The sequence below is a fragment of the Humulus lupulus genome, chromosome 3 (genome assembly GCF_963169125.1).
Source record: "Humulus lupulus chromosome 3, drHumLupu1.1, whole genome shotgun sequence".
NCBI classification, from domain to species: Eukaryota; Viridiplantae; Streptophyta; class Magnoliopsida; order Rosales; family Cannabaceae; genus Humulus; species Humulus lupulus.
Window position 1 is genome coordinate 87,979,685 of NC_084795.1, and position 18,899 is coordinate 87,998,583.

General features: G+C 30.3%; 1 protein-coding gene across 1 annotated transcript; it reads right to left on the reverse strand.

Annotated features, from left to right (window-relative positions):
* Window positions 1–3,045: 3,045 nt before the first annotated feature.
* Window positions 3,046–15,068, reverse strand: LOC133822935 (beta-glucosidase 40-like). Its single transcript, XM_062255411.1, has 13 exons — window positions 14,613–15,068; window positions 12,431–12,497; window positions 5,534–5,592; window positions 5,351–5,426; window positions 5,183–5,254; window positions 4,982–5,069; window positions 4,628–4,883; window positions 4,414–4,529; window positions 4,098–4,312; window positions 3,946–3,977; window positions 3,669–3,771; window positions 3,470–3,578; window positions 3,046–3,338 (listed from the first exon to the last, which is right to left on the reverse strand). The coding sequence occupies exons 1-13, from the start codon at window positions 14,748–14,750 to the stop codon at window positions 3,170–3,172; spliced, it is 1,500 nt and encodes a 499-aa protein (XP_062111395.1). The 5' UTR covers window positions 14,751–15,068; the 3' UTR covers window positions 3,046–3,169.
* Between the last annotated feature and the right edge of the window lie 3,831 nt (window positions 15,069–18,899).

Genomic DNA, 18,899 nt, shown 5'->3' on the forward strand with positions numbered 1-18,899 from the left:
AGAGGAAATTCTCAAACACTTGAGAATTGATTAGCAATCTCGCTCTAGAGATATGAATGGAGAGAAGTCCAATGAAGAGACTTCTAAGGCCAATGTGGTGGCTAACCCTCCTAACAAGGGCAAGGGAAATGGTAAGAACAAGGGCAAGGGTCAAAAACCCTTGGGGCCTAAGAAAAAAGGGGGACAATTCAAAAGTTTCAAGAGACCTTGCTTTGTGTGAGGCAATAATGGCCACTTTTCTAGAGATTGTAGGTTCAAGAGTCAATTCATCCCAAGAGGAGCTAGTGGCAACACTAAGCGAGGTTAATGCCATTCATGGAAGGGTGAGTGGGTGGTGGTATGATACGTGTGCCACCATTCATGTTACCTATGATAGAACTCTTTTCAAGACCTTTGAATCTTCAAAGGAAGGACATGAGATACAAATGGGAAATGAGAAAATGTCCAAGGTTGAAGGAAAGGGAACTATTGATTTGTTCTTCACATTTGGCAAGAAGGTTCTACTCACCAATGTCTTGTATGTACCAGAAATTAGTAGAAACCTTGTCAGTGGCAATTTACTTGGCAAACTGGGAATCAAGGTTGTGATATATTTTGGCAAGCTCATTTTATCAAAATACAATGTTTTTGTGGGAAAGGGATATGTTTGTGATGACATGTTCAAACTTTGTACATCTATTGATCATATGAACAATAAAGTTTCTTCTTGTTGTTGTTATATGCTTGACTCAAATTCTATTACTTTGTGTCATATTAGACTTGCACATATAGGATTTAGCACAATTAAAAGGGTTGTCAAATGTGGATTAATTAATTGTGATAATGTTGAGCATGACAAATATGAATTATGTGTTAAATCTAAAATGGTAAAGAATCATTTCCCAAGTGTTGAAAGGAACTCTAAGTTGTTAGATTTGATACATAGTGATTTATGTAAACTTAATGAGATGTTGACTAGAGGATGAAGTATATATTTGATTACTTTCATTAATGATTGCTCTAGGTTCACATATGTATATTTACTTAAAAATAAAGATGAAACATTTGATATATTTTAGGTGTATAAAGCGGAAGTTGAAAATCAACTTGAAAGGAAAATTAAAGTGCTTAGAAGTGATAGGGGTGGTGAATATTTTTCAAATAAATTTAACATGTTTTGTGAAGAACATGTAATAATTTATGAATGTACATCCCCTTATACTCCACAACAAAATGGTATAGGTAAATAAAAAATAGAACATTTATTGAGATGATTAATGCTATGCTATTATACTCTAAATTGAATTTTAGTTTGTTGGGGTGAAGCCTTTCTATCTGCTTGTCATATTTTGAATCGTATTCCCATTAAGAAAAATAATATATCTCCATATGAGTTGTGGAAAGGAAAGAAACCAAACATTGATTATCTTAAAGTGTGGGGGTGTCTTGCTTATTGCAAGAGCACCGATCCTAAAATGACCAAGTTGGGTCCAAGGGCTATAAAATGTGCATTTGTGAGTTATGCCCAAAATAGCAAAGCTTATAGATTATTAAAATTTGAGTCTAATATAATAATTGAATCTAGAGAGGTTGAGTTCTTTGAGAACATGTCATGCGATGACAACAAGCTAGAGCCAACTTAAACTAGGGAGCCTCAAGAGGAGACTCCTAGAATAGTTGGTGAGCAACCTCAATTGCCTAGAAGGAGCCAAATGATCAAAGATTTGGGATCAAGTGAAAAATGTTCTCCAATAGAGACACTATACCTTGTTGAATGTGATAATGAGGAAGTTACTTGGAAACATCCAATAGTACTTCAAATAGAAGATGATCCCAAAATCTTCAAAGAAGCAATGTCCTCAAGAGACTCTGCTTTTTGGAGGGAGGCAATTAATGATGAAATAGATTCAATTATGTCAAACTACACTTGGGAATTGGTTGACCTTCCAAAGGGGTCTAAATCAATTGGGTGTAAATGAGTATTTAAAAAGAAATACCATACCGATGACACCATACAAACCTTCAAGGCTAGGCTAGTAGCCAAATGATTCAAATAAAGAAACATAATAGATTACTTTGACACATATGTACAGGTAGCAAGAACTACTTCTATAAGGTTGTTGTTTTTCTTATCATCTATATACAGCATTTATGTTCACCAAATGGATTTCAAAAAACAACATTCATAAATGGGGATCTCGAGGAGGATGCCTATATGGAACAACCGGAATGTTTTGTTCTTCAAGGAAATGAACATAAAGTGTGTAGACTTGTCAAATGATTATATGGTTTGAAACAAGCTCCAAAATAATGGCATGAGAAGTTTGATAAAGTCATTGTTTCTAATGGATTTAGACACAACAATACGGACAAGTGCTTATACTATAAGACTTGTGGTGACTTTGTTGTGTGTCTATATGTAGATGATATGTTGGTCTTGAGTAATGATATGAAAGGAATAATAGAAACGAAGAGGTCTCTATATTCTAAATTTAAAATGAAAGACCTTGGAAATGTAGATATCATTCTAGGTATCAAAGTTAGAAGGAATAGTGGGAGTTTTATGTTGAGTATCACCCACTATGTTGAGAAAGTGCTCGACAAATTCAGTCATCTAAAAAATCAAAGAAGCACATACACCATTTGATTCAAACCTGAAGTTTGAAAAGAATGAAGGAAGAACGGTGACTCAATTGGAATATGCAAGTGCAATAGAAAGCCTAATGTACTTCGCTCATTGCACAAAAGCGGATATTGCATATGCAGTTAATAAACTTAGTAGGTATATGATGACTCTCACAACAACGTTTCCCACAAGGGAGACATTAAATGTCTACAATGTCTCTCACATATAGCTATCAAACTCCTATTTTGTTGTAGTGATGGCGTATAATTTGAGTGTACAAATTCAGAGTGCATCTATCATTACTCTTAAAAAAATATATATTTTTATTTGACTTCCTAGAAAATCCATTGTATATCATGTAAAAGCAATTAGTTGTTACTATCAACATAATCACTACTAATTACTAACATAAATCTTTAGAGAGAACTTGGCCATAAACATCTACATAAGCATTTAATTTTTTTTTTTATAAATTCCCTTTATTTTTTTTCTTTTCTGAAAAGAAACAGTTGCACATCTATAAACTGAGAAACTCTTGTACAATCGACATAATAGTAGCATAAATTAATTTAAAAAGTTGGTAAACCATTGGACAGAATTCTTTGGGTATCTCTTGAGCTTGTCTTTGTAATCAACAAAAAATAGGCCAAACCTTGATGTGTATCCAGCACTCCATTCCCAATTATCCAACAAAGACCAAACAAAATACCCTTTTACATTGCATCCATCCTCTCTGCATTTTAACAGATAACAAAATCATTATGTTGTAATGCAATTAAAATATCTACATATAATGTTGTAATGCAACAAATTAATTTTTAAATATGAGAAATAAGTAAATAACAGCTTACTATATATACATACTTGATAGCAGCTAGCAAATTTGTTAAATAGTCATTATGGTACTTGATCCTTTTATCATCCTTTAAAGCTTGTTTAATGGGAATCGTCGAGTCATTTGGGTCGTCCATTCCTGTAAGAAGAAAAAGATAAGTTTAAAGTGTTTTTTTAAGAGTAAAAAGACAACAAAGTAAAAAAAAAACACAGTTGTAAAGATTATTACCATTTTCAGTAATAATGACTGTAGGATTTCCGTACTTTTGTTTGATATAGATCATTAATTTTCTCATGCCTTCAGGTACTATGTACAACCATATAGAGTTTGCCTGCATGCATGCAAAATAATATTATATGTATATATAGTATGTGTGTTTAATCAATTAATTAATTATGTTGAATAGCTATTTATAGCCCCCAGCCTGATTTTTGACAAGTCTAAGCAAAGCTAATAAAAACAATCAGAAAACATAAACTAGAAGAAATAGTAGTTGAATACATACCCTGTTTCCAATAGCATTAAAACCTTTGAATGCTGAAAATAATAGGAAAATAAATAATAACTTCAGTAACAAAGCCAATCAATACAAAAAAGAGAAAAAAAAAAAAGCGACAAAATGATTATGGAGAGAATGATAATTCATGTTTTACTTACGAACGGTTAGTGCGCCAGAGTCCGCGAGGGTGTCGTTAAGTATTTTGGCAACTGAACTTTTCGAACCGTAATAAGTAGTGTAATGATTAATGCCCACAAAATCCAATGACCCTTTGACTAGTGAAGCCTCAAATTTTGAAAATATTGGCAGCCGGTTTCCTGCTCTCTCTCTCATTGACCTTGGATAATCTCCAAAAATCAATGGGTCGAGGAACCTGCACTTGTAACAACAAATTACAATCAAGTATACATAATGTGCAACAAAAATGAATAGAAAAAGAACTCATTATATATGTAGGTGACACTAAATAATTACCAGCCAAGCTGAAAATCTTGGGCTCTTTGAGTGGCTTCAACGTCTGCTGTGGAATTTGATGCCGGTTCATACCACATAACATCTAGAGATATCCCAATGGAGCCCTTCTGTTTAGACTACAATATAACATGTAAAGGGTTACTTAAAGAGTATATATATATATATATAAATATTAGCTAGAATGGTGTTGTTGTAATTACGAATGTATACATACCTTGTACTTTTTCCTATAAATATCAACAACAGTTGCATGAGACAAGAGAACGTTATGAGCAACTATGTAAGGCTCAGTGGCGGAGTTTCCAGCCCTGCAGAAGAGGTGGAGAATGATAGAACACCGCCCTGGTGCCTGCAAACCAACATCATATCCTTGTATGGAGAATGTGTGTGGCTCATTGAATGTGGTCCAATGCTTCACTCTGTCTCCGAATTTCTCAAAGCATGTCTCAGCGAAAATCGCATAGTCTTTGCTGTGAGATGTTCATTTGAAGTAATAACTTCATTAGAAAATTTTAAAAATCAAAGTTGCGTGTTTTTTTAGATGTATAGAAGAAGAGGAGAGTATTACATGATCTGACGGTCTAGCCATCCTCTGTATTTGTCATCTAAGGCTTGAGGAAGGTCCCAATGGTAAAGGGTCACATATGGTTCAATTCCTGATCAATTAAATCATCATTAACCAAGTTATAATAGGGCTTTTTCATAGCTTAGATCTTTTAGTTATTATAATTAAGAGTATATGAAACCATATGTATTATATACTACAAACCTTTAGCGAGTAAGGCATCAATGAGTTTGTTATAATGATCCACTCCTGCTTGATTGATTTGCCCACTTCCATCTGTTCATGTACACAGTAAATAATCAGTCATGTACACAATAAATAATCAGTAAAAATCTTTGTATCTTGCGTTTGAGAGAGAGAGAGAGAGATTACTTGGAAAAATCCTAGACCAGCTTATTGAAAACCTATAAGCATCCATTCCCATGTTCTTCATTAGTTCCACATCTTCCTGTGAAAGAAAAATAAATATTAATAATTAATGAAAAAAATGAATGTGATTACAATTAATTATTAATAACATGTGAAATAAATATATGGATAAAGGTGTAAACTTACATTATAACGGTGGTACTGATCCAGAGCAACATCGGCGTTACTCCCATCATTTATCTTACCTGTTACAATAATAATAATAATTATTATAATATGCCCACTTCATAATTAAGATAGGGATATTAACGATAAAATTACTTACTCTTTTTTAAAATTTGTGATTTAAACACGTGTCGCACTAAACACGTGTTGCACTATTATTTGTTGAACTCATAATATTTGAAATAAATTAAATTAAAAATAAAAAAGTATATTTTAAAAATAGTTTCAAATTAAAAAAAATTATATAAAAAAAAAAAACATAAATTTAATTAAACAATTCTTTTTCTCTCTCTTCTTCCCCTAAACCCTCCCCACTCTTCTTCTTCCACTCCCTTCTTCTTCGTCTTCTTCTTCTTTCCTCTCCCTTCTTTTTCCATCCATCCTTGCATTTGCCCCGTTGGCGATTCAGGCCACATCATAGCTCCATCAACCACATCGACATCAACCCATATCACAGCTCCGTGGTCTTCAACCCACATAGCTGGAAGATCCCAACTCCTCTCGGCGTGGGGAGCAAAGCTACAGTGGCAGTTTGGGCAAAATGAGCCTCCATGAATGGCGGTTGAGCTCCAAACTTTCAGCTGTGGTTCACAGCTCCCACTCACGACGAAGGGGACAAGTCAAGCCTCCAAACTTTGGGATGCAGTTCACGATGTTGAGAGGTGCACGGTGGTGGTGCGTGTGTAGCCGGGAGGTCTCGCACGTCGGAGCTGCCATGGTTGGTGTTGACGGTAAAATCTCGTCAACGATATAAGGTTAGAAAACTGAGACTGTATTGCCAAAGATATCTTAGAAGAAGATGGGGAGAACTTGAAAGAATAAATATGTAGAACTACAATGGAGTAAAAATTGTCTATTGCTTAACAGCCTTAGCATACAATCAATCTTCCAACCCCCTTAACCTGAGGGGTCGAAGCCTATTTATAGGTGGGCTCTATTGGCCCCTGTTACAAGTAAGTCCCAGGGGACAAGGACGTACGTGGGTACATTGCCAGAGTAGTGGCTCAGAGCATAGTGGTGTCTACCCTGACAATGCCAGAGTAGTGGCTCAGGACATAGTACTGTCGCCTCTGGTATATGGTCGGGGGTGCTCAGGTAGTGCCTCCATCCTTCGTACAAGTTCGTATCGCCACTACTCATCAGATGCGGATGTCAGGGCCACGCCTCTATCCTCTTCATGGTCGTACATCCCATATCAGTACACGTACCTTGTACCTGATGGTTGTTCTCACATTTCCAAAATACGCCTTTGCCCTAAGTTTCTTTATGTATTTCTAAGTGTAGAGGGGCTTGTGAGTTATAATGAGTCACCTACCCAACCGTCCTCATCAATTCTAGCTTGGCACCTAATGAATATTTGACATACCCACTTAGTATCTCTAAATGTTCCTCGTACGCATGTTGAGGAGGTTTCAAACTTTACATGTCTGGAGAAGATAAGGCATGGGGGGTGCCTCACTGGTGGCGCCTATTTCTAGAAGTGAACTAGGGCCTCTTCAGTGAGGCACAAGGTGCTTGGGACGAGACAAGGTGCACGCGGGAAGCCTAGCGAAGAGCCTCGCATAGCGAGAGGGTTCGGGGTCCTTAGAGTGTCTCACATAGCGAGGCAACCCTTTGGGACCTATGTTCGGATATGCATGCAGGATACGAGAGGCCTAGCGAGGCTGCACCTCATGTGATCACTTAGAGGCGGGACGCGATGTCTCGCGTAGACACGATGCGCGTAGGAGGCCAGCCGAGAGCCTCGCATAGCGAGGGTGGCGCCTCGGGGTACCCGTGTCCGGGTGCTTAAGTGTGTGTGGGAGGCCAACCGAGAGCCTCGCATAGCGAGGGTGGCGCCTTGGGGTACCCGTGTCCGGGTGCTTAAGTACGCGTGGGAGGCCAGACGAGAGCCTCGCATAGCGAGGGTGCCTCGCGTAGCCAGGGTGGCGCCTCGGGGTACCCGTGTCCGGGTGCTTAAGTACGCGTGGGAGGCCAGCCGAGAGCCTCACGATAGGGATGCGCGAGGCTGGTGAGCCTCGCGAGATGGATGCGCACGGCTAGTGAGCCTCGCGAGAGGGATGCGCGAGGTTGGTGAGGGGCTCGCTGCGCGAGGGGCCGAGTCATTCGGGAGGCTGGCTGCACGAGGGGCCAAGACACGTGAGGGGCTCGCTGCACGAGGGGTCGAGTCATGCGAGGGGCTCGCTGCGCGAGGGCCGAGACACGTGAGGGGCTCGCGACATCACCCTTGAGGGTCTCGCGACACGGGAGTGTTTCTTAGACTATGGTCTTGCGAGACCCATAGGTGCGATCTCAATGGATTGACTAAATGACCCTTAGCCATTTATTTCAATCATGGACTAGAGATTTTTTCTTGGTGGATTTTTGGCATCCATAGTTGGCAATGGGGAAAACGGAGAGGCAGACGAGAGAGAAGAAGAGGCGGACAAGAGAGATGGCAGGCATGAGAGAGAAAGAAGGGAATAATTAGGGTTTCCTTCTTTTAATTAATTCTAGAATTTAGTTTTAATTTTTTTATATTATTTTACTATTTAATATATATTTTTTATTTTAGATTTTAGTTTTAAATTTTTAAATATTTTATGTATTGGACCAATTAGGAGATGCCACGTGTACACTTAGTCACATTTTAACAGAATTGTTAGGGTGGGTAGCGACGGAGACCAACGGACTTGGAGATTGAGTACTTTTCCCACAAAAAAAAAAGATTGGGTACTAAATTATAAGTTTTAAAAAAGAATTGATACTGTTGCCGCCAATATCCCATTAAAATACTGAGTATTCTGGTTTTTTATTCTGACAAAAAGATATTACATTTGTATTCTTAACACTAAATTAAAAATTCAAATAGACCCCTAAAACTAATTTTGATCCAAATTTGTAACTAAAATCATAAATAATTTACTAAACTAAAAACTCAAATCAAAAGTATAATTATTTTGTCTAATATTTGTACTGTTGTATTTTTTTTTAATTAAAATTAAAATTAGGAGCCTATTTAAATCATTTTACAAAATACAAATCTAAAAAGAGATTTATCAAAACATAACAGCCATAATGCAGTCCAAAAAAATTTATAAAACCTTAAAAATCTTCAAAATAAATGATATTTGGTAATTCAACACCAAAATTTCACTCTTACCCAAATAATAGATCTTTTTTGCTTGCTTAAAATAGGTTCAACAGAGTAATGACAAATATGTGACAGGTTCGTTGACATGAAAAGTAGCAACTATTTGGAGCATATATAACAAAGCAAACAAAGACGCTTAAATTGGAAGGAAATTCTTTAAAAAAAAATATCGAAGGAAATTACATATTTGACTATTTTGGGGAAAATAACGGTGTAGAGCTATTTTTTTAAATATTATTTTATGAATGCAAGAGATACTAAGGGTCTGATTGGTTCGCGATTAGAAAACTGTATTTTTGAAAAGTGAGATTCTAAAATGAAAATCTGAATTTAGTGACTAAAATCATGTTTCTGAAAATGTGATTGGTTAATGTCAGTAAACTGTTTTTGAGTTTTAAAAAAATGAATCTGTGATTGTTATTAAATTTGAAAATATAAGATAAACTGAATATGTGATTGGAACAGCTGAATTTGAATATTATTTTAATTTTATATATTTTATATACATATGTTGTATAATATTAAATTTTGATTTATCAATAGATTTAATTAAGTAAAATTTAATTATATTGATAAATTAAAATTTAATAATAATTATTGATTAAATTTATAACAATATTGCATTGTCATTTATAAAAATATCAGCGCAACTTATTTTTGAATTGTGCATAAATGTCATAAAATGTTCCATAAACACATTATTACTAGTGAGAACATACTCAAGTCATAAAAATTGGCAATAAAATAAAATAAATACAAGCAATGATACAAAGGATAGGAGTAGAGAGAACAAACAAATCCTGATTTTGATTTTAAGTTTTTGGAGAAAAAATCACAAAACAGATAAAACGCAAAATTGTTGTTTTCTAAATTACAACACAAAATTAGAATTCTGATTAGGATATAGTTTTAAAAAACAATCTACCAATCAAATATTTTGGTAGGTCCCACAAATTTTAAGTTTTCAAAATCATAAAATCATTTCCAAATTCTCAACCAATCACACCCTAAGATTTTGTTTTTTCACTCTCTTGTATATATACTTAACATGTGTACTCATACTACTTAAACATCATTTTTGATTGGGTGATGTAATTTAATATTAGGTTACACAAATTTTATTTTAAATTAAAATATGTGAATCTAATATTAAATTACTCCAATAATACTATGCTAAAAATCCTTTATCAATCTTTAACATATATAAAAGTGTGTGTAAATTTCAGTCAAGTTATTTTGTCATTTTGTTATTAATCATTAGTGAAGTTAATTTGGCATTTTATGTCTAATATTAACATATAATTAATAATAATGTAAATTCAAATATCCATAAGATCAATTATATTTAAAATATATATTAAATGATGAATATATAAGTAATATTATTTACTATAATTGAATTTATTACTTAATATATAATGTATATTTATTTTAAAATGTATGACTGATTAATCATAATGCATATCTACATGTATTACTATTTATTATAATTAAATTTAGGGTTTATACTTTTTTAGATCCTATGTTTTGTCTCATTACCTGTTTGGAACTTGTATTTTGACAAATTATTTTTTAGACCCCGTGTTTTCTAAAATAGTTCAAATAGATCCCTAAACTCGATTTTGATCAAAGTTTTCTGAACTAAAATCACAAATAATTCATCAAACTAACAACTCAGAAAAAAAATACAGTCATTCTGCCTAAGAACTGGATTGTTATACTCAATTTTTTGTTCATCAAAATCAGGTTTAGGGGCCTATTTGAACTATTTTACAAAATACAGGTCCAAAAAATAATTTGTCAAAACACAGGGTCCAAAAAATAATTTGTCAAAACACAGGATCCAAACAGGTAATAAGGCAAAACACAGGGTCTAAAAAGGTATAAACCTTAAATCTATCACGTACGTAATATAAATGTCATAATTTGATTATTAAAAAAATATTACAATTCATTAAATTATGCTCACCACAAATTCTATTTACTATAATTAAATTTACAAAATAATCTATTTTATTTTCTATTCACTTTATTTAAAATAAAAATATACAAATTAATTTTTCTATTATTTAAACAAAAAACATAAACATTATTTCTACAAATGTTTAACCAATCATCACTTGAAAACAATAAAAATTATTACTATTATTATTTTTCTAAATACAAATTTAATTAGAATAAATAATAAATTTGAAATTAATCTTGTTGATCAAATCTCTTCTATATAAAAGAATGTGTAGATAACAGAAATTCTGGTTTTTAACGGTTTATTTTGTTAACTTTAACAGAATATTTTAAATATTTAACGGAATATAAATTTAAAACTAATTAAAAATAGATATTTATTAATTATATTAATATAAATTCAAATTCAAAAGTTATAAAATATTATTATTATTATAATAATATAGAAAATTATATATAATATAGATGTTTCATTTCTTTGATTAATTTATAATTTTTATTCTTATAATATTAAAGGAAATAAATACAAAATTATAAGTATCAATATTTTATTTTAAAAATATGAATAACAATTTAATCAATTTTGTTATTTTATTAATTTGAAATAATATGTTAAAAAAAATACAAATCATTAAATTATGCTCACCATAAATTTTATTTACTATAATTAAATTTATAAAATGATCTATTTTATTTTCTTTTCTCTTTATTTAAAATAAAAAGTTTGGAAACAAAAGTATACTAATTTATTTTTCTATTATTTAAAAAAAAATACATAAACATTATTTTCACAAATCCTTAACCAATAAAACATATTTATCATTATCATTTTTCAAAGGGTCCTTCGGCAAAGTAGCCTATTTTTTATAGTCATTTTGCACTCTAACTTAGTTTTAATAATTATTTGTAAAATAACCTATAATAATTTAGACAGCTAGTCGAAAATTTAGACAGGTAGTCGAAAAATTCAAATAGTCAGTCGAAAATTTTAGACAGCTCATCCAAAAATTTAGACAACTGGTCGAATTTTAGACAAAAGTCATTTTGCAAAAAATTATTAAAAGTAGGCCAAAATGCAAAATCACTTAAAAAAAAGAAGTCATTTTCATTAATTTCTCTTTTTAAAAATACAATTTTATTTAGATAAAATAATAACTTTGAAATCAATCTTTTTAATCAAATGATTTATATGAAACTCTATAAATTATTTTTGATTAAATAATTGAAATTTTGACTATTTAAGTAAAAAATTATGATACAAATATGTACATTTTAGAATTTTAAGAATTTACATTTTGAATTAAAAATATATATAATATACATATTTAATATTTTTGATAAATTTATTTATATTTTTCAAACTGAAAACATGCCAATAACATGTGTCTAACCTAGTACTTAAAAAAGTCTTATTTAATTTTTCCCATGCTAATGGGTATCTCTAGTATAAGAAAAATGTTAAATGTATTCCTTTGTATATACTATTATAATTTTTTATACTCTCTTTCACTTCACACATAGATTCCACTAATAGTTTATAATATTTTAAAATATAAAATATTTAGTTTTGTCTACATGTTAAATACTAACTCAAGATTTAAAAAAAAAAATGAACATGAAGACAAGTCAAATATTATAGAAAGTTTCACTTAGTATATTTGTATATGCTAACACCTAATGAATCATACAAAGAAGCTAACAATTATGTTTTGGCAGGGTCTCATAAGAGTTATCAAAGTAATAATAAAATAAAATGTTACCAAATTTATGTGAAAAAGTGTCCCAAACAGAAGGTCCCCTTCCGTCTTCTTTTACTGCTCCTTCATACTGCAAAAAGAAAAACATAAGTCCATACGAGTTTGTTAGCTGAGCTACGTGTGACTTATTTATATAATTATTATTCATTGATGATATTTGCATATATATATATATATAAAATAAGCATCAAAATATTACACACATATCAATCATATTTATTTAAAATAAAATTCATTATTTAAAAAAAAAGACAATGTCATGCCACGCTATATAATATTTTTGTGCATATTATTACTCAATTATTATTTATTGGGTCGACTAATAAAATTATAAAAATATACTTTATAAATATACTAAACATAACTGTAATATTAGGTGCTCTAAAAAAACTGTAATATTAGGTAACACATGTAAGCCTTATTTTTGCATGCAACTCTATTAATAAAATACCTCAACGATTAACAGGGACAATGAAAAATAATTAATTTAATCAATTATTGATTAATTACTTTTTACCATTTGGTTTTATCAACTATAAATCTCTATAAGACACTACTTGGTTTTACCAATTATAAGCCTATATATCATGTATTTAATTTGTTTGACTGAGCATACATATGTCTACTTAATAATTTATCCATAACAATATTTATTTTCCCAATGCAATATTGCACTGTTCAACGCACTAACATTATTATATTTTGTAAACGGTGAAGATACAAAATATTTAATAAAAAAATCAGAGCTTGAAGCACTCAAATTTATAATTACTAAAATAATTTATCGTTGTAACTTGCAGGAAAGTCATCCCTCAAATAAAAAAAAAAAATTGCAAGAATGTCACGCCTTAAAAAAATTAGAGAGGATATTCAAGTGACATCAATTTAAGAAAAGAAAAAAGAAAGAAAGTAAACACTAGTTTACAAGTATTAAAAAAATTATTATATCCTATAAAATATAATATTATAATACATTACATCGTGATAATGAGTAAATAATTTATGGTTGCAACTTTCAAGAATGTCACACCTTAGAGAGGATATTCAAGTAACGTTCTTGAAAAAAAAAACAATAAACACTAGTTTACAAATGATTCTATTATTAAAAAAATTATTATATCTCCTATAAGATAATTTTATAATACATTATATTATTTTATACGCACATCCAACAAAATATTATTTAATAAAAACTATTAATTTATTGGGATGTTAAAGATAATATTTATTAGGATACTAAAAAAAGAGATAATATTTATTAGGAAAATGGAGCGACATAATAATAATAATAATTAATGAATCAGTTTGGCAAATTAAAAATAATAAGTGAGGAGAATAGTTCGTTAAACAAACTAAAAACACGGAAACGTGATCCATAAAATCGCCGATTTCTCGAACGGGTCCATTTTATGTTGCCTAATATTTTATTTGCGAATAATTTATAAATGATTTTTAATGTATTTGCGATGTAAATAACTAATGATTTAAAATTATTACTGTTAAATATTTAATTTTTTTTTTATTTTTATAGCAAAAATATATAATATATGTTAAAATTAAATATTAAAATTTTTTCTTTGCAGCAAAAATATAGCATTTCCTAATTGTAAAGTATTGAGTCATTATATATGTATTACTCTTTAATTTGAGTATTTTAGTCTTCAAAATATGTATTTTCTTTAAATTTGAATTAATTTAAAATATTTTTTAAACAAATGTTATGAAATAATACACATATTTTTAATAACAAAAATTATCCATCTATTCATCTCCCTACTTTATCCATCTCAAGATAAGTAAAATAAAATTATTCTCAACAGTTTTTTCCCTTTCTTTACTTTGTAGATCGATGTTGTTATGTTCTGACGCAATCATGTTATCTGTAAAACGACACTAAAATAAAATAAGAATGAATTCTTTTGTTTATCTATTTATTTACATTATATTAAAGTTTGATGTCGTTTTTCTTGGTTGGATCATTCTATCTGATCACGGGTGAACAGGACAGACAGCACAGTGGCCAATGGCTGCGGTTGTGCAGTTAGCCTTACAGTATTTTCTCAGGAAACAAACAAGATCTCGGGAAAGATATATTTCATAACATGGAGTAGAAGAGTCCCAAAACCCATGCAGGCACATGTATTACCAATTTAAATCAAAGGAGAAAAAGATTTAAAGCACTAACCTGGAAAGCAGAGGAAGCCGTACCAAAAACAAAGCCATTAGGAAAACTTGCTCTGTTAATGTCGGAGAAGCAAGTTTGGAACAAACCAAAAGCCACCATTAAAGTCACCAAAGCTTTTTCTTTTCTCCTTTCCCACATCGTATAATAATTATTCTGAGACCTAGTACTGGGACTGCTTTATATACTGATGAGACAGATATTTTTTTTAATAAATACGAAGTTTTGTATGGAAGGAGGGGATGGTGCACAGTGACTCCTGATTTCTATATATAGAGAGATACAAAGAGAGTTTCTTTTTTCTTTTTATTATTTGTTGGCTAAAAAAGAAGATTGATACAATGTGAAATTAATGGGATTGTTGAGAAGCGAAAAGGGCTAATATATAATGGTGGTTTCCAAGCTGGGAAGGAAGAAATTCTGATGGTTTTATATATATATATATATGGTTGGGTCCAGAAAGAGAGTGGCTTTTTTAATTCTTAAAAACAAAATAGATTGAGTGGGGGGGAGAGAGAGAGACTTAAAACTTATACTATCTAAGTGCTGGGTTCACACGTTTCAATACACAAAATTGAAGAAAAAAAAATTAATCCTGCTTCAATGGGAATTCTTTTTGGTTCCATTTCTTAAACTTTTTTGCTTTTGCTTATAACCCCAAAAAATAATAAATTTTATATTTAATAATTATAAAAATGATTCTAATTTAGAAAATAGTTTCTAAAAAAATGTCTTTTGAAAAAAGAATCTTAGTTTGTCACACATTTTATACTAAAAAATAACTTTTTATTTTCTATCCAAACACAAGTATTTTTTTTTTAATTCTAGAAGCTAAAAACAGTTTATAAAAAGCTAAGCCGTATTGTTTTACCGAGTAGAATTGTTGCTAATTACTTTACTTTTACTTCTAAATAACTATAAAAGTGCATAATAAAGACATTCTCATCCCATGCTCTGTTTTAACGACAATCACTTTTTCTTCATTTTTCTAGCAAAAGCTTCCTCCTAAATATTCCACTCAAGCTTCTGATAATTTTTTTTTTCAATCAAGACAATTATGGTAACTTTTACATGATACTCTCCATTTCCTTAATTGCATAGAAGAGAGAGAATATCCCGTAATGGTAAATATATATGACTTGATCATCTATTACACACTTTTGTGATTGAAGATAAATTTGTTTTGCTTTAGCGTACTTGTATGGTAATTCTTCCAAGAATAGTTCACGCCATTAAATTGAAACCCTTTGAAATGGAATCGTCGCAATTGTTTGCGTGTGATTGGGCATACATGCCAATATGGCCTCTCTCTTATTACTTATTAAATTTAAAATATGTAAAATGACTGCATCATCGACTAAGATGGGACCCCTAAGGTTCCTTTCACTCGTGGCCTATAAGACTTCGATTTGATTCAATTATCTTTTTATATATTTGTTAAGTGTGTACTGGGAATAACATATATTGTCTGCTATGAGTTGCTTCTTAAAACTTATTCACACTTGGGAATGAATTAGAAATTGAAAAACACTAAGAAGAAAACTTTGAGTGTTACTAAGTCAAAGAGCATAATTCAGATCTCATCATTGAAATGCACTTTGTAGCTGATAAGACTACATTACACATATATGTGGTGGTAGTGAGTGGGGCTGTGGTCCAAAAATAGAACACTCTACAATAAATGGTTTGTTTGTTTTTGTTTTTGTTCATATAGGCCAGTAGAAAATGCTTTTTTTTGTCTTGCATATGGTTAATATATCCTACTTAATTTGTTGGCAAAGAAGGAAAAGAGTCCTATCAATAATGAGTCAATATTGTAGCTGCCGACTTTTAAATAGAATTCATACAGATGGAGGCAACGCCCATAAGTAAACACACACTTCCTTACTGAAATGCTTTGATCACAACATACTCTATACAAAATATATTATTTTAAATTTTTTTTATATAAAATAATAATTTTTAAAATTTTGGGGCTTTTATATATGTAAAAAAATGATGTTAACTTTTGAAAATTTTGGAGTCTCATTGTATGGGGCCTGACCACTGGCTGCGGGCATTCCAGTCTCACCTCTCTTTCATAACATGTATAACACTATAAAGAAAGTACCTATTTATTTATATATTAGAGGAAAATAAGAGATTGGACATTCCACATGGGCAAATCATTAGGAGTACTACAGGGCTTGTTTGGTATTGTTTTTTGTTTTTTTTTTAAATTGTGTTCTAAAAAATGAGAACAGAAAACTGTTTTTGTAGTTTTCAAAAAACAAGAAGTGTTTGGTTAATATTTTCTAAAGACAATATTTTAGTTTTATTTTTTTTTAATCTTAAATAAAAAATTAACAAATAAATTTACAAAAAGTAAAATATTTTAAAAGTTTGTAATAAATAATGAGATAAAATAATTTGAAAGAAAAAATGATGAAAAATAAGAAGTGAGAAAGTAAGGAAAGAAAATTTGAGAACAACAGAAAACAACATTTTATTGTTATCAAAATTTTCTGTTTTTTGTAATTTTGCTTTTAAAAATTATTTTCTAAAAACAATGCCAAACACCCCCTACTTGTTTTTAAAAACCAGTTTTTAACTTTTTAGCTTAGTACTTTGTTGAGCTTCTTTTTTATTTTTACTCGACAGTTAAACTACAAGTCACTAGAGCAAGCATTGGTTTTAATGTTATGATGATACATCATTGGAAAGCCCCAACAAATAGTGATACTATTGGTTTCTAGGGTCACCAAAAAAAATAATAATAAAGTGGAACAGAAGCTAAGAAAATAACAGAATTTGAACCTTAAAATCACTTATTTATGTGCACCCTGGAACTATCTCTAATGCAAGATATAAATTTTGTACCAAATTTTACACAAAAAATAAATAAATGTTATATTTGGCTTAATATTTGTAATTGTGCTTCAATGCACAAGATGTAAATTAATAAAAAAAAAAACACAATTTATTTAATATTTATTGATAATATACAATTTTTTTCATTTTTTATTGTAGAAAAAGTGAATAAAAAAGTAATGTGGTTAATCATTAATTGTTAACTAATAAATTAGTGGCAATATAATGGGAAAAGTTGAAAACTGGCCACTTTTAGGAGTAGTTAACTAAAATTAGACATTAAATATATTTAGTTGAATTTTACCCATTATTATCATGAGACTTCTCAAATTACCCTTATTTGAACACATAGTTCTAAGTGTTGTTGTAATATGTATTATATGTGTCATATTATAGTTAAATTGGAAATGCATTCTAATTGTAGTGTGTCATATATGTGTGACAACTATATTTATAGGAATGTATTCAATCTATAAAAAATTATTCTTTAAAATGTAAAAATCAAGGCTTAAAATGTAAACCATAAATCTTAAAATGTAAACAACAATCATTTAAAAATATAAATCTCAAGACATAAAATATAAATCACGATATTTTAAAAGTTTAACCTCAAGGTTTAAAATCTAAACGACAACTCTTCAAAATGTAAATTATAAAGCTTAAAATATAAAGCATCACTCTTTAAAATTTAAACCACAAGCCTTAAAATTTAAATCGCGACTTGTAAAAATTTAAACCATAAGGCTTAAAGTTAAACCACTAGACTTAAAATCTAAACCACGACCATATAAAATATAAATCATAATCTTTTAAAATCTAAGCCACAATTCTTTAAATTTTAAACTACTAGTCTTTAAATTTTAAATCACCACAAGGCTTAAAATTTAAACAACGTCTATTTAAAATTTAAACCACAAGACTTAAAATTTAAATAATAACTCTTTAAAATTTAAACCACGAGACTTGAATTTAAACCACAATGCTTAAAAGTTAACCTACTTGGCTTAAAATCTAAACCATGATCATTTAAAATCTAAATCACGACTCTTTAAAATTTAAACTACTAGTCTTTAAAATTTAAACCACAACTTTTTAAAATTTAAACCACAAACCTTAAAAGTTATACTACTAGGCTTAAAATCTAAACCACGACCATATGAAATATAATAAACTATGATCATTTACAATCTAAATCATGATTCTATAAAATTTAAACCACTAGTCTTTAAAATTTAAATCACGACTCTTTAAAATTTAAACCACAAGGCACTACACAAATAACCCCTTTTTATAATACATGAATACAACACTAATGAAAAAGTATTATAATTGAGTTAAAAATATGGGCGGCAAACACACACTAAAAGCCCGCTAATTTATTTATGGGAAAGAGATTATTTCTAACTTTTATTTTCCTTTTATTTTCGCAGGTCTAACTTT

Excerpts from the sequence above, each read along its gene's own strand:
- LOC133822935 (XM_062255411.1), bottom strand. The coding sequence starts at position 14,750 with ATGTGGGAAAGGAGAAAAGAAAAAGCTTTGGTGACTTTAATGGTGGCT. Across the intron at positions 12,498-14,612 it reads CGGCTTCCTCTGCTTTCCAG|TATGAAGGAGCAGTAAAAGA; the intron begins GTTAGTGCTTTA and ends TTCTTTTTGCAG. Across the intron at positions 5,070-5,182 it reads TGATGCCTTACTCGCTAAAG|GAATTGAACCATATGTGACC; the intron begins GTTTGTAGTATA and ends TTAATTGATCAG.